This window comes from Pleurodeles waltl, chromosome 8 (assembly GCF_031143425.1).
Source record: "Pleurodeles waltl isolate 20211129_DDA chromosome 8, aPleWal1.hap1.20221129, whole genome shotgun sequence".
Taxonomy (NCBI): Eukaryota; Metazoa; Chordata; class Amphibia; order Caudata; family Salamandridae; genus Pleurodeles; species Pleurodeles waltl.
Window position 1 is genome coordinate 885258413 of NC_090447.1, and position 26945 is coordinate 885285357.

At 44.3% G+C, this 26945-nt stretch overlaps 1 protein-coding gene across 1 annotated transcript in view; it reads right to left on the minus strand.

The window, feature by feature from the left end:
- The window catches only part of POGLUT2 (protein O-glucosyltransferase 2), a 204414-nt gene that overhangs the window by 20232 nt on the left and 157237 nt on the right, over window positions 1-26945 (minus strand). The window contains exon 9 of the mRNA XM_069205195.1: window positions 14343-14447. Coding sequence (XP_069061296.1) covers window positions 14343-14447 — 105 coding nt within the window. The remainder of the gene's footprint in view (window positions 1-14342; window positions 14448-26945) is intronic.

The following is a 26945-nucleotide window of genomic DNA, read 5'->3' on the forward strand; positions in this document are numbered from 1 at the left end:
CTATACGACTAGAACCACTTTGTGTGAGAGTTGTGGAAGAAAAGCCTTCAATGCTAGGAAAACTGCTTGAAGCACCAGGTAATTGATATGTGAAGTTTGTTGAATGGAACCCCATAGACCTTGTGCTGTGAGGTTGTTGAGGTGAGCTCCCCAACCGGTCTGTGATGCATCTGTAGTCAGACTGATTTGAGGCACAGGGCCCAGAAAAGGCCAGCCCTTGGAGAGGTTTGTGGAATTCCACCAGTGCAGAGAGTGGCTAGTCTGGTGGTCTAACAACACTAGACCTTCAAGATGACCCTTTGACTGAGACCACTGATGAGACAGACAGGGGATGTCTGTGCAGTCTGGCATGAGGTACGATGGCAATGCAAGAAAACATCCTTCCTAATAGCCACATCACTGTCTTCACTTTGTAAGTGTGGACTTCTGTAACTGGGAAATTAAAGTTTGAAAAGTGTAAATCCGAGCTGGACTTGGATATGCTAACCCTATCAGCCTATTGAGTAATGCTCTTAGATAAGGCTGTTATCTGCAAAGGTCGGAGATGGGATCTGAGAAAGTTGATCATGAATCCCAGAGAGTGAAGGAGATCCACTGTCACCTGAGTGTGACGTTGACAGTGTTGTAACATACTGGCTTTGACGAGCCAATCGTCCATGTAAGAGAAGACATGAATATGTTGACATCTGAGATATGCGGCAACTACTGCTAGACACTTTGTGAAGACCCTGGGAGCGGTTGTGACCCCAAAGGGTAACACCTTGAAATGATAATGTTTTTCTGCAATTATGAATCTGAGATATTTGTGATGTGCTGGGAGAATGGAAATATGAAAATAAGTGTTGTTTAAATGTAATGCTGTCATAAAGTCGCCTTGCTGTAACAGTGGAATCACATCTGGAGAGTGACCATATGGAAATACTCTGAGAGAATGTAGAGGTTTAATGGTCTGAGATCTAGAACTGGCCTGAGTGACCCCGTCCTCCTTTGGTATAAGGAAGAATAGGGAATATACTCCTAATCCTTGCTGTGAGAAGGGGAATGGTTCTATAGCCCCTTCGAGAAGAAGGGATTGTACCTTTTCCTTGAGAAGAGTAAAGTGCTCTTGTGAGAATTTATGACTGCGAGGGGGATTGTTTGGAGAGTGGAAGTAAGTTCCAGACAATAACCATGTTGGATATTTGAAAGAACCCACTGGGTCTATGGTGATATCCGACCATTGTGGATGGAAGTTTTTCAGTCTTTCCCCTACTGGAGAGGTGTGAGGTGGTGGAAGGTGTAGGTAGTCACTGGCATGCAGTGGAGGCAGATCCTCTGGATGTGGATGCCTTATCTCTGTTTTTGTTGTTTGAGCCTCTATATGATCCCCTAAAGAAACCTCTGTTGTAAAACTGGGAGGCTTGTCTGTTTTGAGAGGTGGAATGCTCTGTAGACTTTGGATAGAAGCCTCCCCTAAATTGTGGGTGACGAAAATTACTACAGTGTGGGGCAGTTAGCAGTGCCCCCATTGCTTTTGCTGTTTCAGAAACGTTTTTAAAGTTTTTCTATTGTGATATCCACCTGTTGGCCGAGTAAGTGTTCCCTATCAAATGGCATATTGGGTACTGCCTGCTGTATTTCTGGCTTGAAGCCTGAGCATCTAAGCCAAGCATGCCTGCATATTATGACGGTTGTGATAATGCCACTTATTCTGCGTATCTGCAGCATCTGTTGCGCAACAAATAGAGTTATTGGTGATAGTCTGACCTTCTGATACTATCTCCTGCGCCCTTTTGCATGCTCCTCTGGGAGGTACTGAAGGAGATCCTCCATTTTGTCTCAGTGGGCCCTGTCATACCGTGCTAATAGTGCTTGCGAATTGGCGATACGCCCCATGATTGGCAGCTTGTGCTGCTACTCTTTTCCCCGCTACATCTATTTTCTTGTTTTCTTTGTCAGGAGGGGCAAATCTCCTGTAGATCGACTATCAGCACGTTTTCGTGCAATACTGACCACTATTGAGTCTGGAGGGATCTGAGCCCTTATAAACAAAGGGTTTGAAGGTGCCGCTTTGTATTTTGTATCCACCCTAGGGTAGTATCTCAGGGCCTTACGGGTTCTTTAAAGATGTCAATAGCATTTCTAAGCATGCCGGGTAGCATGTAGAGGAATTTACTTTCTTTGGGTGTTGTTGTAAGGGTGTCAAAGGGAAAATTCTCTTCAATAGGGTCAGTGTGTAGCTGAGCATTGTTAAATGCCGCTGCACTTGCTATCACCTGCTGAAAAGATGTTGTGTCTTCAGGTGGTGATGGTCGTGCAGGGTATAGATCTGGGTCATTTGGCAAGATAGGATTTGGGTATATGAATCCCATGGATCTAGCTCCTGTGGTGTGTCACCCAAATCATCCTCTGGTGGTGCTGGTGAACCGTGTGGTGAAAACTGTGGTTCTGAATGTGTTGTAGGAGATTGAGGAAGTGGTGAAGGGGTGGAAGGAAGAACAGGAGAATATGGTGGAGCAGGCTGGGCTCTAATTGGAGCTTTATCCTTAGAGGCTTTTTTGGGGGGAGGAGCAGTGTCCAAAGCCTCCTCAAAGGTTAACTGGAACGGGAGGAAGCAATAATTCCTTTCTGAATATGAGGCTGGCGCTGACGACCGTCCATATTCTCTAAAAGTTGTATCAGAATAATGACTGGAGTCCTTATGAGGCACAGTCTTGTTTTCCAAAATGTTCGATACCCAAGTCTTTGGTCGGTGCGAAGCTGTTGGCACTTAAGCTGATGTGGAGGCTTTTTTCCTGGGTGCACTCGGGTTGAATGCTGTGCTCGACCCGAAGCTGTATGTGATGCTGCTGAGCCGAAGGTCAATGCCCAAGACGTCTTGGCTATCTTCGGTGCTGGGCCGAAAGCCAGGGCATCCGAAGGAGATTTTCAGATCCGACCATAGCCCAAAGGCAGTGGTGGTACGGCGACCAATGTCTGAATAGGGGTTGTTCTACTCAAAGGCTGCGAGAAGGTGATCTGTTGGCTCTGAATGTCAGATTACACATCTGACTCAGAGTCTTCGATGGAGAAGGCCTCCTTCTGTTCTGGCTATTCCTGCGCTCGGTTTTCCCCGAAGATATCTGGCATGTCTTCTGGTGTCTTGGACGCCATCGCCAATCGATGAGCTCATCGGTCCCGGAGCGTGTTCTTGGATCGAAAGGAACGGCAGGTGTTGCAAGTGTTTGTTGTTGTCCGGGGAGAAAGACAAATTACACACCAGATGTTGGTCGGTGTGGGGAAATTTAGAGTGGCATTGAGAACAAAACAGAAATGGAGTACATTCCATTAGCCCTCCCTAGTCCAACACCACGTGGAGGAGTAGGCGCGAGATGGGGGAGGAGTAGGCACGAGATGGGTGAGGATGCCCCGAAGGGCAGTGAGCTGGCTACTGGAGAAGAAATTTGAACCAACTGCACAAAATAGCGAAACCCGATCGGAGTACAATACTGTTGCTTCAAGAAAGATGGAAGAGAATAGTTCGGAGTAGACCGAGCCAAGCGAGAAGAGCACACGTCCGAAACTGATGGCGGAGAGAAAACAATCTAACAAAGGACTTGATGCCCATGCGCAGTATCATCGAGAGGAGGAGTCACTTGATCCTGTGACACAAAAAAGATTATTTGAACAAAAACAACTTGTAACACTCCGGACCCAACACTAGGTGGCAGACTTCTGCAAAGCGTACAGCCACACATGCAATCAAACATATACATGTATACACACACTCTAGATATGTCAGTTAATATGTCATGAGCAATGTAATATGAGGGTCATAAGCAGTGCGTGACAGGACTCAAGATATATAAACATATATGTCTTACTTTGAGGTCACCAGTAAGTAGTTATAGTTAGAACCTAGTTTCCACTGAAAAAGATTTTTTGGCTGGCCTACATTTCTGACTCGGTTTGATGAATCTTCACAAAATTTTCCAAAACAAGCATTCCTTAGAATCTTTTTGTACATGGGAAGTTTCAGGGTGATCTGTTAAGCGGGGGTGAGATAAAAGGGAGGGGGGTAAAAAATAAATAAAGTGAATTTCCCGTTATAATTCCCATAGCGAATTTGAACACAACTACAGCCCGAGCTTGCTGGGCTGAATGGCTGAATTACACCAAATTTGGGGGAAAGGTAGCTTTTAGTCCAGAATGAAGCCTTTTTGTTCTTTGCTGAGAATCCATTCAATAGTTTTTGAGATGTTAAAAGAAAACAAAATGTGTGTATCTGGAGGCGCAAAGGCTTTGCCAATACTCCCAATCTCTTGCAAAGATTGGCTGCCAACACTTCAACCAATGGTTGACAACCATTTTGAGTCTTGGATTTAGTTTAAAAAAATAAAATAAAAAAACGAAAACAAAATGAAAAGGGTGTAGGGTAAAGCCTGCCCCACATCCCTAGGGACCACCCCCTCCCCGGGGGAAAACAGTAACTTGTAATGAGGGAGACCCGTACAGCCTCCCTCACAGCTCCAGGGACCACAATCTCCCTGGGGCAAAACAGTAATTTGTAATGGGGAAGGCCCGTCAGCCTCCTCCACAGCCCTGGGGACCACTACTTCCCCAGGGCAAAACAGTGGGTGAGTGCTGGGACCACTACTTCCCCAGGGCAAAACAGCTCCTGCCCGCTGGAAGTGGAGCTTTCATCTCTTTTTCTGCCCGCAGAGATGTGGGCAGGAAATTAGATGAATCTATTGCTCTTGCACACAGGGAGGTGCATGTTTAGCAGCTTCTAGTGTGTAATAGCAACGCAGGCTCCTGCAGGAGGCGAGGATCCAGTTGCGACCTTGGGTGCCCGACTAACTATAAGTTGTGCCCTAAGGTAACTTTAACACGCACCCTCGCATTGCACTGCTAATTATCCCAGATATTACAGCCCTCATGACAAGTTTTATAACAGCATTAAAAATATCAATGAAACATTAGCAGTCAAATTATTGAAGAAAAAACTGCATGGTGGGGCAGGAATTATAGTTACCTTAGGGGAAAAGTTCTAGTTACCTGAGCTAACCATACCTATAACTGATGAATTTCTGTGGTTTTTTAAATTCAGATCCTAACTAGAACGTCCCTGTAACCGTTAGTTTTTTTAAAAGAAATAAATATATATATATATATATATTACCTAGTGGAGGTTGCCACTGGGTAGTTATAGTTAGGACTTAGTTTCTATAGAAAAAGCATTTTTTTTACTTTCCTAAATCTTTGGCGCCACTTGACAACTCTTCACATTTTTCCAAAACCTTAGACAGTCTCATCAGCTGTGGTCTGGAAGGTTTTGGGTGTGATCCGTTAAGCAGGGGCCGAGAAAAAAAGGTGGTCAAAAAAGGTGTGTTTTCCCATGTTAATTCCCATAAGGATTTTGAACAGCAATAGCGCCCAAACCACTGGACGGAATTACACCAAATTTGGCAGAAAGGCAGCTCTTGGTGTAAATCTGTTCAGTATGTTTGAGAAATGAAAGAAAATCCACATTCTCCGTCGAAAATTCAAAGAAAAAAAAAAAACAAGCGTGGGCTCCTGCGCTTGATAATAAAGCGGGGGTATTGCTATGTTAAAACGGGGGGCGCCTGCCCCAACCGCAGTCCTGGGGACCAACACATCCCCGGGGCTACAATGATTATGTGTGGGGGGCAACCTGCCCCCCCCCGCAGCCTGGGGACCGCCCTCCTCTCCCGGGGCTAAATTGTAAAGTTGGAGGGGGCCGTGTGCCCCCACCTAGTGGAGCCTTCAATGGCCTTGTGGATGGCCGCGCAGCTCCTGCTATGTCCAGGGGTGCCCTGCACTCCCTGGGACATAGCTGCTTGCTCTGACTTGTTGGGAACTTTGACAGCTTCCACCAAGTCTGGGTAAATGCTCTGCTCAGATGAAGTGAGAGATGTCAAACAGCTCCCTCTCTGTGACAGCAATGCCGGCTCCCACAGGAGATTGGGAGCCGGCTGGGACTGTGGGGGCCTTCAGGCTCCCCCGCGGTATCCAACATTGTGACTGGGCGCCCTGGGGGGCACCCAGCTAACAAGCCCAGGACCCCCTCAGGGATTGGGGTTCCTGGGGACGGGGGCCACGTGGTCCTCTTCCCCAAAAAATATAAAATTAGGCCGAGCCCTGGGGATGGGGTCCCTCCCCCAAAAACAACTAAATATTTAGGCTGGGCCCTAGGGTTGGGGTCCGCCGGCCCGAGATCGGCCTGAGGAGAAACCCGCACAGCCCCTCTCCTAAAAAAAATAAAAAAATATTCAGGGTGGGCCCTGGGGATGGGGTCCCCGGGCCAAGATCAGCCTATGGAGGGAGGGAGGTTGTGCCATTCCCCCTCCCCTCCCAAAAAACCCCAAATATTTAGACTGCGCCCCGGGGGATGGGTTTCCTGGAGAGATTTTTGGAAGGCCGGCCCCCAGGATATGTAGTCCCGGGGCTTAAATTGGCAGGGGGAGGGGGGCATGCTGACCAGCAGCCAAGTACTGCGGACAATGGCCAAAAGCTGTGCGCATCATGGGGTTGGGTGGTTGGGACTGTTGGCTGTAGGGACTGGCTGCAGGCGGGGCCCTGCGGCCAACCCCCTCTGGGCAAGGCTGGGTGTTTATAGGGGTTTTCTGCAGAGCCTTGCCAAAAGTCGTGTGCAGTGCAGGGTTTGGTTGTTAAAGGGGTTGGCCGCACTTTATGTTAAAAAAATAAAATAATAAACTGTAGAAATTCACTGAAAAACACTAAGGTTACAGGGACATTATAGTTAGGAACACATATTTTGACCAAGAAAAAACTGTAAAGTGACAGAACAACCATGAACTGACCACTCATTGCTCCATAGATTTGCATGCTTAAGAATGGTATATAAGATATGTGGGGAGGGGTGGATTAGGACACAAAAAACAACTACTGGGGAGAACAATTAAATTCGCAGTTCCGATTTCAGGCCTGAATGCACATTAAGGTATGCAAGGAGGCATTACACTACGTTCCATATTATGTATAACACCGTTCTGCACCCACTGAATTTGTTTAACTCGCTTGAAGTTTCTGGGGGTAGAAGGCGGGATGTAATCAAAATGAACAAGTTACTTACCTTCGGTAACACCTTATCTCGTAGAGACACAGACTAGCCGCAGATTCTTTATCTCAGAATTCTCCCCCCGGCGTCAGACTGGATCTGGAAATTTTTCCTCAGCAGTGCCTCTGCGCGACGGAAGAGGTCGTCGAGCGACTCCGCAGCGTCGTCGTCCCCGGACATGGCATCAGTGGAGTCCATATATTCCCTCCGATGACACGCTGACACCAGTTTCTTCTGTGACTTGAAGCCGCAGAACAACGCGGAGCCACAAAGAAACTGGCAGTGAAATAGTAAAATAGTATAATAGTGTATACACCAACCAGAAATGAAAAGACACGTCATGAGATGTACAAGAACTAGAAAACACCCTAAATCACCCCAAGCAAGACTGAAAAGTACATAGTTCGCAAGCGGGAAGGATGGGTGGATTGATAAGGAATCTGCGGCAAGTCATTGTCTATACCAGACAAGGCATTACCGAAGGTAATTAACTTGTTCATCTGATAGAGGCAACTAGCCGCAGATTCATTATCTTAGAAACAGATACCGAAGCAAACCCCCCCCCCCCCATAGGAGGGGTGTGAACGGATCACACCAGTCTTGCATGAACAACCCGGTAACACCAAGGAATAACCAGCCTCGAGACAGAGAGGACAAGGGAATAACATAAGTTACTCACATGAAAAAATGACCAGCATATCCACAGGGGAAATGCTAAGTCAGGACTGATAAGGAAAGAGTCCATGGGGAAACTAGGCAGTGACCACACCAATAGGGGAGTGAGAACTGTGAAAAACAGCATGGCTTTTACGCCCAGAGATAGAAACAGAAAAGATGTGATAGAAAACGTGTAAAAGAGTCAAAGTTGAAGGGCAATTGTAAGTGTGCCATACGAACAATCTCACAGTCAGAATGAGAGAGTACCCCAGCAGAGGCGATAGTTGACAAACACACACAAGCCGAGGAAGAACACAGGTAGTGAGGAAAAGACGAATGAAAAACAGAGTATACAGGCAGACAAGCAAGGGTAGTGTCAGAAGGAGCTGAGAAAACTGCTCCAGGCCCCAATGTGATAGTAAGGAGGAAAAAACTAGCAAGGCTCTGCGCAAAAGTGCAAAGTGTACGAACACATGTGTGAGAGGAAGGCAAAGAGAGTACTCTGAAGTGGAACTGGAATGACAAGGTAAAAGAAAGCGACGTTCCTTTGTGAACCCACAGCCAGAAATGAATGTGAGAAAAGAAAGGGAGGGGAACAAAAGAGCCCCGACAATGAAAATAGGCTTCAAAAACAAGAAAGCAGCCTGACATGGGAACTGGAGGCAGAGCAAGCATCCGCACACAAAGGAACCCACTGGACTGTGCAGAGAAAAGCACAGAAAATATCGAAAGACACATGACCGAAAAGCAAACTAATAATGGCACCCCGAAGGAAGGTGAGGTCAGAAAAGTAACATGAAATTGGAGACATGTTAAGAGACCAGAGAGTGAGGGTCTATGTGTCAAAAACAACAAATGTATAGGGAAAACACAGACCAATCCCTGAGCCAGAAGGATGGAATGGGAACTGACAGAATCAGTGTACATGAGCAATGAACAGGTAGACAAGAGACACCTGCGAAGAAAACAATCCCCACAGGCGTGCACAGAAGGGGACCAAAGAACCTGTTAGCAGATCAACCAAAAATAATGCAAGTAAGACCGACAACAGGAAGCAAAAGATAGCACGCTTCCCATGCCATCACAATGAACAAGGAAGGCGAGAGACAAGGGCACCAAGCAAGCCTTAAAAAGTAAACAAGCCAGGGACTGAAAAGCACCATACTCCTCCAGCTGAAGTGGGGGGGAAACGAAGAATGTGGCGCCAGGAGTAAAACCCAAAGAACAGGGAAAACACCTTTATATGCTAGAAGGAGGAATGGCACTGCCTCAAGAAGAGGGAGTAAGATAAAAGAATCCACAATACTCTGTGAGAAAGAAAGAAACCGTGAACAACAACACGGGGAGAGCACAGGCTCAGGAATGACTCGCAAAAAGCAAGCAAGAGGGAAAATGGAAGGAGAGGAAAGTATCCACTGGTGGAGAGTACAGCATGAATACTGTACTTTTTCTTTTGGACATAAAATATAGTTGTATTGGCTAGCCGGGAACCCATGCTAAGGGGGAGCTGGTACCACTAAAGGTAAGAGACGCTATCACTGAGCCAGGGCGTAAAGGTCCTGGAAGAAAAGTGAATAAAGCAGGCTACGTGAGTGATCAAGAACACCCTGAAAGGCAGTGATGGGAATCTGCAACAAGCACCAATAGGAGCCTATAGCAGAGGAAAACAAGAACAATGTAGAACTCAATGAAAAAAATGGGAAAATAAGTCCTCGTAGAAGACACAATAATAGGAAGCGACACCAGAGGTGGGGAATCCTACAAAAAGTAGGCAAGAAATGGTTCCTGAGAGAGTACTACAACATATTTCCACATTTGGTAACAAAAACAAAGTAAATACGTAAAGTATCTTACTACCAAAAGCTTAAAAGAGCCAATGTCTGACCCAATCTCCATACCAACAGAGACGAGAGGCAAGATGCCTAGGGTAAACTAAAGGAGAGGCAAAGACGCCAGATCGCACAACAAAAAGAGAACCACTAACGTGACATAAAAAGACCAAGAGTTGGCGGAGGGATGGCCAGCAGAGATGGCCAAATGATAACAGGGCACCGGGCCCACCTCAGAAGCAGAGTTGCAACTTAACATGGCAAGAATCCGCCGAATGTAATCGAAACAGAGTTGGAACTCACATAGAAAGAATACTGAATTATATGTCTTGTAATGTGATAGGCTTTGGAATCAAATTCCTGTACAGGAGCCTATGCCAGCAGAGGCACCAGACTATGCCACGGAACAACAGATCCACTGATATGAGCAGCAGCATTGAAAGAACGCAGAACTCCCCAAAGGAAGAGCAACAATATCCAACATAGATAAAACATCCACTACGAAGAACAGGAGGAGACTCTGAAGCGACTCAGAAGTCAAAGAACCGCAACAAAGCAATAACATGCAACAGAAAAAGGTTGAGTATGTAACAGGACCCACACCTGAGAGGCAATTGGCAGTTGAAATATAGATGCAGCAGAGTAGTGCAAGTGCATTAGAAGAGGACAGACATTAGTCCTCAACATGGGAATCACGAAAACGGCGCAAAGCCGAATCTGCATGAGCCCCGAACAGATTCTTGCCATCAAATGGCATATTAAGAAGAGTCCCATAGAGTATGGGAAAAGCGGGCCAACACACAGGAAGTGTTGGTGGAAGGAAGAGCTGCACTAGAAAATATGCCTGCAGGCAGCATCCAGCTGACCAGAATATCTGTGTGGAAGAGTCAGAGGAATCTGATCCAAAGCAGGAATTCCCAAAGCAGTTTGGACAACAAACTCCTGGGGAGCAGGGTGGTGGCAAGGCACAAGGGATCTTCCTGTGCCAGCCGATGCCTGTGTGAGTTAGAACGGTTTACCGAAGGACCAGAGACAGGCTGATTCCAGACACCCAGAAGAATGTCGTACAGTGCCTCGCATTAGGGCAGAACTGGTTCAGTGTCAGATTGATCTGGATTAAAATTCAACAACGGATCAGTAGATTGTTGCACCATAGGAAGTTGCAAGTTCAAAACATCAGCCACTTGACTCAAGACATCTGCGAAGGCAGTACTGGCTTCCGTCACCAATCCAGGGGACGAGAGTAGGCTAGATGCTGGCGAGGAGTCTAGGCCACTAGCAGTGGCTAAATCAAGCACCCAATCAGAGCATGAATACGGAAGGGGCCCCGTAAAGGGAGCAGGAGGATCCAGCACAGGAACCACATCCAAATGACACGGCGCTGCTCCTGGCGATGGGGTCGACGTCCAGTGGGGGAAGCTGTATTGGAAGCGACACTGTCCGACTCCAGTGAAATAAGTATAAGAGTGTCAAGCGGAGTCAACTGACCCAACGGCGCCCTGAGAGGTGTCAGGACAACAGGATCAGGCGGAGGAAACTGAGCTCGTACAAGGTCGTGCACCAGCGTGAATCCGACTGGATTAGGATTTGCGAGTGTGAATAGGCACGAGGTAGAAACTGCAGGTGAAGACCCGTCAATGCACTTGCCACCTCCACAGGGCCCAAAGGCGCTCCGGAGGGAGGGGGGTGAAGAACTAAAGATGGACTGAAGGGACGCATAGTAACATCGAATTTGGTCCATAGTCGCCCCGGCACCGGGATACAGCGGAAGGGAAGGGGTCGAGGAGAAGACCGCGGGGGCAGTGACAATGAAGGGCATGATGGCGTCCTGGAAGACTTACATGGGGATGCCGAAGGACCACCCGAGGTCGACGGAACCATCTGAGAATGACTGCTGGAGTGTTCCCGGGATCGAGATAAAGACTGACTCCGACACCGACGAGAAGAGGACTTGTCCGCTCGCGCCACGAGGATCTTCCTGCAACGCTACCTCAAAGACTTTGGCTTCAAATAATAGCAGGCGTCGCAGTTGTCGGCATCGTGATGAGACACCAGACACCATAAACAGATAGAATGGGGATCCGTGATCAACATCTGCCTGGAACAGGATCCACAGGGTGTAAACCCAGAAGGCATGTACATTTTTAGATTGTAAAGGTTGTACAAAAATACCCAAAGATTGGGTAGAAAAGGCCAAAAGGGCCCAAGGTACATGCTACACCGGATCCGCGTTGCTGCGTGGAAAAGAAAACTGATGTCAGTGCATCGGAGGAGGGAATATATGGACCCCGCTGACATCATGTCTGGGGATGACGTCGCTGCGGAGTCGCTTGACGCCCTCTACCTACCCGCAGAGGTACTGTTGAGGAAAAATGTCCAGATCCAGTCTGACGCCTGGAGGAGAATTCTAAGGTAAGGAATCTGCGGCTAGTTTTCTCTATCAGATTGATAACATTGGGCCGTGTGGTGAAATTCGGTTAGGGTTTATATAACATTTGCCCAAACTTTGTAATAATTTCCGAACGGTTTATATTTAAAATCATTCTAACACACGTAACTTGTAGACAAATATTCTGTATAGTACCATATCGTGTGAAATACTGACAATTGTGCCAGAGTGCTGATTTTGGGGTACAGAGTAGGGCTCTGCATATATCACCTGCAGATGAGAGATTCTCTGACAAGGTGTGTTTGACTCATAACACCCCCACCTATTAGAGCATAACAGTAGAGGATGGGAGAGAGACGTAGGCCAGTTTTGTTTTTCTTCAAAAAGGTCTCATTTATCTTTGAAGCTTAAGGGCTCTTTCTGGTGTGACCCAATAAGCCTAAGAAGTCTAAGAAAAGCAGAGGAGATTAAAAAATAATACTAGATAAGCGGGTCATAGTAGAAGTGGCACAAGAAGAATGGACTATGGGGCTTTACCTAAGGTATGCAGGGAAACTGTGAAATTGAGCTCTTTTATAGTGTGGTCACTTGGGATACTAATAATACATCTAACTGTGAAGAAATACTGCCTGGGATCATATTTCAGGCAAGAAGCTTTGTTTAGGAGATAGATGGTTCAGGTTATTTTTTGACAACTTCTCTTATCCTTCTTCTGCTTCATGGCTGTCAAAACTCCCTCTGTATTCAAGTTGTTGAGTAGTCATGGGGAATCTTTCAAAGTAAGACTCTGCAGAGTGAGCAATGCCCTGACGGAAGAAAGTAACAAATCTTTGGTAACATTGATCCTAGAAATAGTGTTTCCTCTGAAGATTCTTTATCTCTCATGTGGTTCTTCATACTTTCCTCAGACCTTTTGGGGTTGCTGCTGCAGTCACTGTCATAAATGTGCAACCACCTGAGATGTAAGTGACTACCCCAACTACAGAAACTGCACGTTAAGCATGTTGGAGGGTCAAAAAATTGCCACTGGGATGTTTCAAAGATGAAATCCTCAGAGGCAACAATGAATCCAAGAGCACCAACCTTAAAGGAGGAATCGGACATTTTCTTCTCTTGGTAAGCATTTGGAGGGACATTTTGTTTTATTTATGCTGTGTATGAAAATACCAATTGTACATGCTCAATGGACATTGCAAAACTCAATATGAGAAGTACCCATAGTTACAACATTTGACCAATAATGTAATGTATGTGATAAACCATAGTTACCAATCTTGATAATTGTTTTTTCTATGTTCCCAGTTATTAGGATGCTAGAAGGTCACCATTTTTATTATCATGTGAAGAGTTAAATAAGCTTGATATGCCAACTGTTTACAAAAATCATCCTACCTAATGTAAAATTTTCACAGTTGACCACTTGTTTAGTCGTATAGCATTTATTAAGGAGCTTGAGCTCATCTTTGGAACAAATGACCAGCTTGGTTACAAATGTTAAGCAATTACTTTCTTCAAACCTTATTTAAATGTTTTAGCAAGCACCACTGAAAACCATAAATAGCTGACTTTTTTTTTTAACCAAAAGTTTGAATAACTGAATTTGCTTTGTAAGGTCATTTAAACTTGTATGGCTCAACCACAAAACACTTCTGTGCATTAAGTATGTGGAACTGTTACAAGTCGTGACTTGGAAGTAATTCACAATTTTATGAGCAGAATGTAAGGTGTCATCTACAGGTTGCTAACTTTAATAAACTTAACATGACAGCAGTAGTACGTTCCGCATGACCGAGTCAAACTGAGGACTTCCAGGGGACCCTTAGAGGATTGGTCTGAATAAATGCAATACAAATGAGGTGAAGCGCACACAATCGAAAATTTGTTGATGTTAATAGACTTTTGAGATGCATTTCCTGCACTTAAATGAACGTCTAACTCTTGGTTCAGCTGTAAGTAAGTGTAAGAGATACTGTGAGAAAGATTAACAATGTGAACGAGGATACGAGATGTGAGAAAGAAAGAGCTTTCTTTGAAAAATATTTTCCATGAAACTTAAAAATAATATTTCCAGTGGTTCACAAATTTCTTAACAGTGTTGAATTAGAGTTAGAGAAAACTGATGTACATCAGGAACATATAAGAATCCCATACACCCAGAAGCATGACCTCTATATATCACAAGTTCCTCTCCTGGAAGCACAAGCATTTTGTGCATCAGTCGTAAATCTATGCAATGAGAAGTTATATTGCATACTGATATAATAATACCAAGCAGGCATTTTATACCTAATGCGTCACAAATACACTTATGACAGTCAATTTACTGAGTGCAGTTATATTATAAATTCAAACAGCCCGTATCTGCATTTTTTTGATGTTAAAGTTCAGCTACTTTCACACTGCATACCTTATTTCTGTGGCACGTACACGGGAAAAGATCATCCGTGGGTTGCTCCACTGGTTCCATGCCTTCTCTGATTTTTGGCTCACTCACTTGCAAGTATGAATACTCCTATTTCACAAAGAAAAGAAGGTAATTTCAGCCACAATAAATACTGGTGCATCATAACATTAACATTGCAATCTATTCCAACGGTTATTTTCCAGGCGGTGGGGTTTGTGTTCTGAGTTTACTTAATAGCAAACAGGGTAAGAAAAATGCATAAAAATCATTTAGACAAAATTACCTTTATCTTAATGTAAAAATATGCACTGCAACCTGTTGGGACGAAAGTCCTCTGCGAGGTTTTGGGAAGCTGTCTCACCCTGTATTCGTATGACTGTTGATAGCACTGAACCTTCATCTCTCAGTGAGGCCACTAATCTTGACTGCCCATTGAGGAACCTCTTTTTTAAAGACTGAGACATCAGATGAAAGCTCTGCTGTGTCGAGGGTGACTAGTCTCCTTCTCTATAATTCTAAGAATTTGCCATTTGAATCATCAGGCAGGACCCCAATTACAACTTAGCCTCCAGCTTTATCTTAACCCCATCGGTGGGTGTTGTGGGTGCCCTGTCCCGTGTCACCAGAAACTCTTGACTGCAGCTACTGATTCTGAGATACAGACCTCTGAACTAACTGACTGTTTCCTAAGAGTATGTCTAGTGTGTACTCGATTTTGGACCCTAGAGAACTCTGCCCTCAAACTAGGCACCATAGACTGGACCACGCTAGTCTTGCCGAACATCACAGAGGAGTGGCGAAAGGACATAATTTTTCTACCAAGCTTGGGCACATAGGGCCAGATGTATGTACGATTTGTGAGTTGCAAATCGGTCGCGAACGGGTTAGCGAATGCAAAATGGGCTGTACGCTATGTATGAAACCTGTTCCCTAACCCAAATTTTCGATGTGACTGAATTGCGACTTGCAAAAAAATGTGACTCCAAATAGTGAGACAGTATTAGGGAATCGCTAATACCGACTCGCTAAGTGGTTGTAACAAGGCAGCCGCATTTAGCGAATAGTCGGTATTTTGCCCATTTGAATTGGTGGTAAATTGCATGTGTAAACTAGGTGGTAGATGGGTGCAAACTATAAATGCAGGCACAGAATGCACCACAGATGTCCACAATGTCTGCCCTGTACTTGATAGCAAAGAGGATGAAAATACTGGACGCTCAGCAGAGACGGAGACGCGAAAATATTCAGTCAGTCTGACCATTTTTTACCAAACTAAGGAAGAGATATATCACAAATATAGGCTAAGTGGCACTGTAATTTTAGATTTAATTGACCTTTGTTAGAAGTGGGAGCAGTAGTTGGCAGTGGTTTGCACCCTGTCCAAGTAGGGACCCTCACTCTATCCAGGGTAAGGGAGCCACACAGCTAAGATAACCCCTGATCACCCCCTTGGTAGCTTGGCTTAAGCAGTCAGGGTTATCTCAGAGGCAATGTGTAAAGTATTTGTATACACTCACACACACACACACAATAACACATTCAAAACGTTACAAAAGTACTCCACAACAGTTAGAAAAATAGCCAATACTTATCTGAGTACAACAAGACCAAAACGACAAAAACCCAACATACAAAAGTAAAGATACAAATTTTCAAAGATTAAATCCTATTACAGCGCTTCGAAACAATAGCTCCAAGTGGGACTATCATGGCGTCTTGACAGAATCGCTTTTAATAGTCCGATGTCACTCGCATGGGAGTGCCGGCCAGTCACGGAGCTGCATGGCCCCTGGGTACAGTATCTTGGAAAACAATGAGGAAACAAAGACATTACAAGGAGTAAGGGAGGTGGGCCATCGCTGGAGCCTGTGCGCCCTTGGTTCCTTAATGCTACAGGGGAGATGAGGTTTTGGTTCCTTACTGCTAGGCCGGGGAGGTGAGGAGTTGGTTCCTTATGGTTGCAGGGGAGGATGCAGCATCCATGGTGAGGTGTCTGTTCCTTAAAGCAAGCCAGGGGTCAATGAATCCAGCAGGTCAAGATGCAAGGCGTCAACTTTGCGGTGTTGCTATCACACTATGGGGCGATAGGTGCGGAGGCAGAGTTGGGTGTCATGGACGTCAGTGACAACGCTCAGGACTCATGCCGTGGAGGGACTTCGGAGGCCCTACAGCAGCATCGGGCCTGTGTTGCAGGTTGTTGCACTCAGCGGGGAACACGGCCCCGTGCAGATGGTGGCACAAAGTCAAAGAGCAGCGCTGGTTTTAAAGTCACTCTAGAGTCAATGTACTTCGTTTCTTCCTGGTAGCACCAGAGCTCACTTCCCAGAGCCCGGGAACTGGAATTGGCACCACTTGACAAGTCAGAACTCTCAGCAAGAGAGCCCAGGCACTGACAGGTGATGTCTTTGATGGCCCTGAGACTTCTTAACAGGTGGCAAGCTCAGTTCAAGCCCTTGGAGAACCTCAGAAACCAGGATGTAGAAAGTGAAGTCCAGCCCTTTCACTTCCAGGACAGAAGTTGCAGGCCAGCACAACAAAGTAACAGGTAGAGTGGCAGTCTCTCCTTCAGCATCCAGCTCTTCTTCCTGTTGTCTTCTAATCATTTTTACAGTGTTAATTTTTATAATAATGTTTTTATATACTCTGAATGCATTCACTATTTGCAGTTGTGTACTTTTCTTTCAGGCTTGAAGTCTTTTGGAGAGGGGGTTTATGCTTTTATGTAGGGATCTTAGTGCTAAGTAAACTACCTTTTGTGAGGATTTGAGATGTGACAACCAAGGTGTCCCTTGGGACAAATAGACAGCAGAGAGAAGGAACATGGGCATTTCATTCCAAATCTTTATCTTGTTGGTCTGATTTATGTGCTCAATGGAGACGGCCCTTGAACCGCCTCTTTTAGGGGGTGGGGACGAGCCTTGATCACTGACTATATTTTCTGTACATGGGCCTTTTCTTCATGGTTTTCTCGGGGCTATATTAAGAATAAAGGAGATAGAGTTTGGGGGGACAGGGCATACTGCTCTGACTGTTGAAGGTCATCTTCCTGTGAGCAAAGCCAAAGCACCAGCTGACTTCGTCGAGATTACCCAGCACTCCATTGATGGCCTTAGGTTAGTCTAGCAGTTGAAGGATCCTGTGTCTACCCTTGGCCAACATCTAAAGAACCATCAGGAGTAATTTTAAGGTTGTTTGGGAGACTGGTACAGCTGTATCCTTTGCTCTTGTATTTGAAACCATCTGTTGAAGCCTAGTTGGAGTAAACAAGAGTGCCTGCCTTGGTTCAATAGTCATTGCTCTGCGGCCAATCACCTCTTGATAATGGAGATCTTGGTTCTCCCTAAAGATCTGAAGAGATTACAGCAGCAAGATTAAACTATAAAAACACCCTGAAGGTAAAGAGGAAGCTTTTGTTTAACAGGGAATGGGAAAAGCGGAGTATGCAGCTGTGCAGCACAATAGTAAAATATTCTGGGACCTGGTGAGTATGATTAGACACAGGGATGCCCCAGCTAACCCCCTATTATCTAGTAATGTGTCTGGTTCCAACATTCTGGTACCATATTGCAGTGGATAAGGGACTACAGGGCTGTCTACAGGATAAAATAAGAAATGCTACCCCTTGAATTTTACTTTGAAGGAAGTTGTAGCTCCTATAAAGCAAACCTATGGGAGAAAAGCTCACAGGCCAGATGGGGGTACCGATGGACCTCATTAAATGCAACATCGATCTCCGGAGCCCATTGCTGTCCAATGCTTTTTAACAACTCCTTTTGCCACAGGATCCCAATTTCTTGGATGGTGGCCACCACTGTCCTCATCTTTAAAAAAAAAAGTGATAGGAATTCGCTCAAGTGCTATCTTCGATTTCCTTACTTGATAGCACTGTCAAGATTGTGGGTAGGGGGGTCTTTAACTGAATAAGAGCTTGAGCTACTTAGAACAAGGTTTTGTGTCCTTTCCAATTTGACTTCAGTAAAAGACTGGGTTCTGTGGAACACTGCCTGAATGTACATTTGATTACTGGCAAATACACCGTTGCTAGGCACTGTCCACTGTCCCTGGCCTTTATGGACCTGTCCACCGAATTTGACTTTAAAATAGAGCTACATTGTGCTCAATGCTATTGGAATTGGGGTTGGACATCGCTTTGGTGAATCTTTTTTATCTGTTATGCATGAGGATCTTGCAGCAAAGGTAAGATCGGGCCCTACGGGCGAAATTTTGAATTCTTTTCAGCTGGCCAGAGGGGTGTGCCAAGGATGCATCCTGGCTCCTTTATTGTTAATTTTTTTACATAAACTAACCAAGTTCACATTTGTCGAATGCAACCACGGATGTGCCAAGAATACAGAATACAGAACCTGATTGTACCTGCCCTATTATATGCAGACAACGTGGTCCTTTTAGCCTGGACTCCCAGAGCTTTATGTATTTTGGTTGAGGCGTTTGTGCTTTTGATGAGAACCTCAACCTGACTACCAACTATGGGATGTTGCACATTATGGGATGTGGCCAAGGCAAGAAAGGGTTCTCAACACTGCACGTCAATGGGCAAATCTTGACAATTGTTAATAGTTTTTGTTATCTTGGTGTTGTTTTTTGGCTCATGTGGTTCCTGGCATTCTCAGGTTACCTCAGCATGACTAAAATTAAGTAGGTAGGCTGGGGCCCTTTTTAATCTTCCCAAAGTGACTTGGAAGAGCTCACTCATACCATTTGTAACAATTTACAAGGCACAATGGGTCAGCACCGCTGCTTTGTATGAGGCAGGAGTTCAGGGCTATTCAAACGCTTTAGCCGTGCAACTAGAGAAAAACAATTTCTGCAGGCGTTTGCTTCATCTTCCACCTACCAGCTTCCATTTTATCATTTATTCGGACCTTAATCTGGATTTTATCACAGATAAAACTAAACTATCCCCATTAATGCTCTGGGTCAATTTATGGACTAACATGGAGGCCAATTTATGTAGGGAAATGATACAGGATTGTCTCAACCTTAACAGAGCTTCTCTATTTCCTGGTTGAGCTACTTTTCCAGAGTGCTCAGAGAGCTAGGACTGTCCTCTATGTTCCACACACCTCTCACTTTATTAAAATCCGATAAAATAAAGGTTAAGCTGAGCTTTAACAAGCTCAACCTTTTGGGAAGTCTGCGTTCTGAGTCCACTAAAAGGTCAGTGAGGGAGTTTTTAACATTTAGCATGTCTGAGATACTAGCCTTTATTTATCTTTACCTCCTTCCAGGTGGGAGAGGTCGCTCTTGTTTTGCTTCAGGGCCAGTTCGGTGTGTCGCCTTCTTTGTTTCTAGGAAAGCCCTTGTGGTTTGGGAATGTGTGCTCACGCTTCTCCTTGAAGCAGGTTTTAAACATCCTCGACTTTATAAAGTAATGTGATGTATTATTTTTTCTGCAGCTTTTAGGGAGCTCAGTCAGATGTGTGTTTTAGAGTGTACTCTTTCCTGAAGTTGGCTGTTGGGTGCAGGGAATCCATGGAAGACTGAACTAAAATGTTATCATCAGTGTGTTCAGCTTGGATGCATCAAGTAAGTTAATTTGAGCCCTGTTTACCTGCGATTGTGCTTGCATTTATATATCGTGTTTGGTTACCCTGAAATGTTCAAATCGTTTTTTTAAATGTGTTGTTGTGATTCCGATTTTATCGTATTTTCTTTTATGGTTTATGCATAGCCGAATAAAGACTACTAGACTCTGACTAAAAATTGAATAAAAACAAGGCTGCAGCAGGCCTTTTCCATTTATTCACCCAGGATCTGAAACATATTCCTGTCCATCAGACCGGCTCCAATTCTGATCCAATTTAGAAGAGTTGAAGGCTCATCTCCAAAAACCCCTACATCACTTTACCCCCCAAGAACTTTGTTATGTACACATTTTGAAGCAAAAGCAAAAAAATACTGTTCTTTTTCTTAAGAATATTGTTATATTTTATCTCGTTTTCGACTAAATTACTAAAGCTGAGGGAAAAATAGGTCACATGTGTAACCTCTAAAATAGTCTCAGCCACTGGTAAATTACTTTAGACCATATGCAAATCAGTCAAGATTTTTTTGCCCAGTATGCCACTCTAGACAGAGACCAACCTTAAGAAAATCAGCCTCTGTCCTCGTCTAATAATAACTGTCCTACGCCAATTGCCAGGCCAAGTCTCCTCCATCGAAACACAAGGAACGTCACACCACCTTTGCCTATGGAGGGATCACCAGTAAGGTACAGCTTGATAGCTATGGAAAGCTGAACACTATACCTATGAATGTATACTATAAACAAACCCAACATTGACCACATTTCCAATCAGTACTGCATATCTATTAACAATGAACATATTTGTTAAAAGGGATACATAGAACAAGAAAGCACAATATTGATCTGTTTTTGTGTTATGGCTGTAATGAAAAATGTGAAAATAAAGATCACAAAAACAACGAAAATATTAATGTACCAAGATCACCCGCCTCTGGGGTATAGCATTCAAGCTCGATGGCCTATTCACAGCACCTGCCACATTACACTACTTTTGTAAGAAAGTATTTCACCTACTTTCCAAAATCTAGCAGTAGAACAAATTGTTCTTAAAACGGGCTAAAAAAATGAGGTTAAGTATTGCTTTAACTTATGATACTCTGACACTATTAGTCTGTGCTGCCTTCACTCATTGGAAATTAACTGAGATACCTCAAGTGCAAAAAATGTGATACAAAGCCATAGAAGTAAAAGAGGATAGTGCACACACTGAGAACAGTGGAAGCCCTTAAACCAAGTCTCTCAAGCACTCCGAGTACCTCGCCCCATAATTTCAAATGAGTTTGCTAGACAGATAGAAGAGCAGAACAGTCTGGTGGGCCGGTGTAGTAGTAGATTGCCTATTGGCCTGGGCAAACGATGAACAGTATAGGCAAGATACTGGTCTTTTACATGTAGCCAGCCCTCCTTCTATCCATGACATTTGGCAAATTATTAGACAGACAACAGCTGGCAAACCCTATGTAGAACCAAGAGACAAACAAATGATCAGCACGTGCATAAACCCTCCAAATCATACTCCGTAAGGCAGTACAAGCAACTATGCTAATATAACTGCCTCACACATTACACTGGAAATATGTGAGCCATGAATTTTACGAAACATGCCTATGCTTTTGTGAAGCACACTTAGTAATCTAATGGGTGGAAAAAGTGTTTGGTACATAAATCAACAAAGAGGTCTGGAAAGCATGAGCATCACCATTTTATATCACAACGAGCTGACAGTCCATGAACTGACGCAATTAGACTGCATATTGTGAAGATGACATTAAACCCTACATTTGATTTCAGCATTCTCCAGTTGTGCGAAAAAAGGACAAGCATGTTCATAATTCTGACGAGCCATAGGAAATCTGTTAGGGTTGGGAACACCCTAGTGATTACAATGAATAAGTAAGAATTGGGACAAAAGAAGGCACACTAAGCTACCAAATTTTGAGAAGTATTATTTTGCTTTACAAATAACTCAGTTGAAAGGGTCCTTCCACAAAACATAAAATTACGTTAAATAACGAAAGTGTTTATAAGCAAGCTCCCTTAACGAACAATTGGTCTTTGGAATACCCGAAGAACAAGCACCAGAAAAACCAAAAGACCTGGAGTTGACTGTCAGATTTTGGTTTTGACAATTATTATTGAAGAGCAAAATCCCATTAAGTAAGCACAAGAGTTGAATTCAAGGTACACGGCTGAAACTGATGAGGATGAGTTTATTAAGGGAGGATGCTTACTACAAACTGTGTTGAAGTCTTTGAGGCAAGTAAGAATGGGATGTCATATACAGAATATGGCAAAATTATGACAGAAGACATGTCTAGGATGATGCAAGAGTTCACCAAATGCCAGACCAAGGCAATATGATCCCTACATGACAAAATGAAAGTGAATTGGGAACATTAAACTGAGTGGCAGAAGAACTGAGGTGAAATATCTCGTCTCTAAAACAAAAAGAAACACTGAGAATGATACAAGATGAAAGTGCCCAATTAGTGAGAGGCTCAGGAAGTTTCCCGATCGGGAAGGGAGTAATTTGAAGGAATTTATCAGTCATAATGAGATGCTAACTGCCTGTGAAAATTCACGAAGAGAACTGATGGACTAAACTGCTATAATGTCTGGCATATTGAACAAAGAAATGAGTCAATAAAAATGGGGAGAATGGGGAAAAAGAGATAGAAAGATGATAAAGCTCAGAGACCTAATGTGGGTACCATAATAGGGGTAAAAGCCCCAGACTAAGGGCAGTTGGGAAATCGAGGACTTCGACAAATAACGCATTGCATTAGTCTACAGAAGGGAGGCAATGTTGCTCGAGGTTGACGGATTATATCCCAGTTGCAGAAACAAAAGCATAAAGATCTGTAAATGTAGATGTAGTTTGTGTAGCTCTGCTTCCTGCTGATATTGTGCTTCTCCCAGACCTTCTTGGGTAGCGTCGACATCGCTTTCTGGGAGCCCTTTTTGGGAGCCACCGCAGATGTGGCTGGTTCAGGCACTGTCGATACTCCACACATGCTTGCTGTGGATTTGCGAGAACGTTGGCAACATTCAGATAAGCATTGAAAGAGGTAGATGCACGGCCAGAAGCTGCCTCAATCTTGTAGCCTAGGGCTGTGAAGAGCATCCTGAAACAGCCCGACATAAAGCATTTGTGGCCATATTGGGAAATCTCAACCATTGGATGAATAAGGTTAATGAAAAATATGTACCGGTTGCTGATGTATAAAACATCTGTCATGAAATACGACTCCAAGCTGGTTGCACTGTAAATTAATGAATTAGGATGGGGGATAAAGTTATTGGACTCAGATTACTCTACCATAGCGTAATACGTTTCCGAGCTTGGTGACACCACCATTAGTAGGAAATGGACTTTAAAGGGAGATTATTCTGTCAAATTCCCATTGTGTAGTGATGTTAAAGAAACCGCTGAACACTTTAGATTCTTTGGGAGGCACCAACCAAGCACTTTGTCTGTCACCCTCCCATGTGCACGATGTGACTGTGGCTATGGTCTGATAGGTTCTCTTCTGCGTCTTGGGGCCTTTGAGAGCTTGAGATGGGCTTGCAGCGTGAATCCTTGCTCAAAGGGCTGTCTTTCTTTGCCTTATCAGGAGTAAGTGGAATATGGGCCTTTAAAACATTGTGTAGTTTCCGCTCAGGTTGCTACCTTTGATTGCTCTTCCACTTGCCCCCTTGTTTATTTCCTCGTTCATTTGTTCAGCAAGAGGCAGAATCCTTGCCTTAAAAAGAAGTGAATGGCAACTGGTCATGTCACCTATTCTAAATCTTGCCCTTTTGTCAACCTTTTACTCATCCGACATCATCTCTGCCTATAATATTTTGCCCTGTTAATTACTGGGCCTTCTCCGATTGACCCCTTTTTTTGGTCTTCACACACTGAGTGTACCACTGCGCTTAGGGCCTAGCTGGTGTTTTATAGCTGCCTACACGTTTTTGTTGTTATAACAATTACTGTCTCTTACATACTCTCGACCCATCACCATCACCACAATGCAGCCACACTTCAGTAGTCATGATGCACAACATGAAAACAGTTCTCACATAGGTTTGAATCTACAACAGCACCCCACCAACCACACACCTATTGTGCTATTGGTATTGTCAATGACAATGTCTTTTACCTATGTGTTTTGGTTTGGAGTGCAGTGGATGTATGCCAGGTGCCACAGCAACCCTCCCAGGTCTGTCGCTGAAGGAGAGAACACAACAGGGCCGCCATCTTGGGAGTGTTTTTACCTCATTCCTACAGACTTGCTTTGATGCCCTAGCAGCAGCTTTAGGAGGGAGGGGGGTGGGCGGGAAGCGCACACACACACAAACACACACCCTCATTCTTTCACACACAGACACGCACGCACATCCATTAACAACACTCATACCATTCAAACATGCTCGCACCAAACATTCATTTTGAAAGTTCACACACACTCATTCTTTCACACACACATGCATGCACATCCATTAACACTCATAGCATTCAAACATGCACGCACGCACCAAACATTCATTTTAAAACATCACACACACACACACACACACACACACACACACACACACACTCATTCTTTCACACATGCACGCACGCATATCCATTAACACTCATAACATTCATTTTAAAACATCAGCCTTGAGGTCCCAGGAGGGTTGGGACTGCTGCCTTCACTCAACGAGGGAAGGCAGCAGTCCCAGCCTCGTCACAGAGTGGGATAGGGTCAGTGAGACTGATGACTCCACCCCACTCTGTGACGAAGTGTCACTGATTGACACTAGCCCTGGGCGCTTCAGGGCTTAAACCTGAAGCGCCCAGGGTTAGTGTCAATGGGTGACGCTTTCCTCGTCACCCAGGGGAGGGCCTCGAGGCACCTTTGCTGAGTCGAGGAGGTCACGCCCATAGGAGCCGTGACCTCCTCAGCCCAGCAAAGTTCAGCTCAGGCAGCCAGGAGTCTGCACAAATCGCGCATGTCTCACTCTTGGCTGTCTGAGCTGAAAATGAAGAGTGTCTGTCAGGCTGACCTTTGTTCAGCCTGACAGACACTCTTCATGAAGGGCAAAAGGTGGGGGTGTGTGGCCCCTCAGCCCTAAAGGACAGGCCGCGCCTGTGCCCTAGAGATGCAACCCTTTCTAGTGTGTTTACCTAAACTTTTATCGCACCTAACAAGCCACAAAGAGGCACCTTTGTGGCATTTAGCCCAGGGAGCATGAGGAGGTCAAAATAGTTAAGAGTAAAGAAAAGGGGGCATCCCTTATTTCTGTGTGTTAAACTTTTAAAGGAATTATTCCTCTACATTGGCAATACCAGCCTAACTTTTAAAAACATAGACTGTATACAAAGAGAATAACATAAGAGGCAGCTTAACTGCAAACGAATTATAGCGATTTTGTTAAGAATGTTATCTGCTTTGCAGTGCTATTTAATGGCAGAACCTGGATTACCAAGCGCTATATAAAACACGTTATTTCCAGACTGCTCCAACACGCACCAGACAAAGAACCCTAGGGGAGAGGATGTGGCATAAGGGCCAGAGCTGCTGACTCTGGAGCTGGGGAACACGGTTAGTGTCTTGGCACCAGCTCAACATCCGGTGATTCTGCGCAAATCACTTAATTTACCCTGGTTACCAAAAATGTTCTTGTGTAATGTAACCGGTGCTCATGTAAAGCATTGTAATACCTGTGTATCGAATTGGCACTATACTAAAAAAGCACTCCAATACTTTTGTGTCGTGTTTGCGCTACATAAAACTACCAAAAAAACCTAAATATAAAAGACTCCACAGACACTGCAAAGAAACAGCAAGATGCCCTATAGAAACAAAGAAATAACATACTGCCATGAGCGCAAAGCGTTGAGGTCCAAGAAAAATAAAATTGTGAAGCAGACAGGAAGCTATCTGGCAGAGGGATTTTTGAAAGGCAGGCCCAGGAACGAATGAAAGTGATGGGCGTGAGATGGGCACAGGTAAAGCCCACAGAATAGATTAGAACTTGTCAAAAAGAGCAGCGCTTGAGTGCTGCTATGATCAACCTAAAAAAGGAGGCAACAAGAGCGCTTCCGCATAATATCTCAAGAATCAGGAAGAGGTCTAAACATGTACATAGATAGGTGTCAAACTGGCCTACGGTCAAATACTAAATATACTAAAATGCTAAAGAAAACACAGGTCCATTGTATCCACCAATAGTTGGACGATATTTCATGAATAATCTTCTGTGAAGATTGACATACAAGTTAAAAGATGGCGAAGAAGTGTTGAGTAGGAAATTATAGTTTAGCATTGCGGATAATCGATTAAATTCCAACTAACCTGCTCTGACCAGCACTCAGTGAAAGGAATGTTGTCTGAAGAACACTCTATGAAGGGCTGGAAGACCAGTACGGCCGTGACATCTCCTCACCCCGAAACCTTTGACCACATCGATCTTAGCGCTTCGTTTAGATAATAATAACTACGGTACACTACAGGTCGAAGCTTCCATCTTATCAGCTGTAAGAGTTCATATCAAACCATTCTTCTCTATTAAATTGCACAAGAACATATTTGGACATACAATTTGTATCATTACCAGGGAAATATGATTTTAGAAGTCTCTGACATTATATGATAAACCTTGCAGAAATTCTGGAATAAGCGATACTAAGAAGACCGAGTTACAAATATTCTAATGCACAAAATTGCTGTTGCATGCTTGCATTATGCGTGTGTTCTGGACAGCATCAGTCAATTATCTGTAAAATAAATAGGAGTGCAAAGTTCTTCTTAGGAATCCGCCACCGGCACATCTCAATGCCAAAGGGTGTCGAGCTCCAAGACGGTCTAGTCTTGATTCCCACCTCATTTCTATTTCTTCGACCACGCCGCACTTACCTCAGTACTTCAGGCTCTTTTCATCCATCCCTTCAAACTGAGCCACTGTTTAACTATCTTTCTCTCCCTCTTTATTTTTTCCGCTCTCGTACTCTGGGTTAAAGTCTGATGAAAAAAGTACCCTTCAGTACTGCTTAGTTGATTTAGCTTAAATTTTAAAAAAATGCT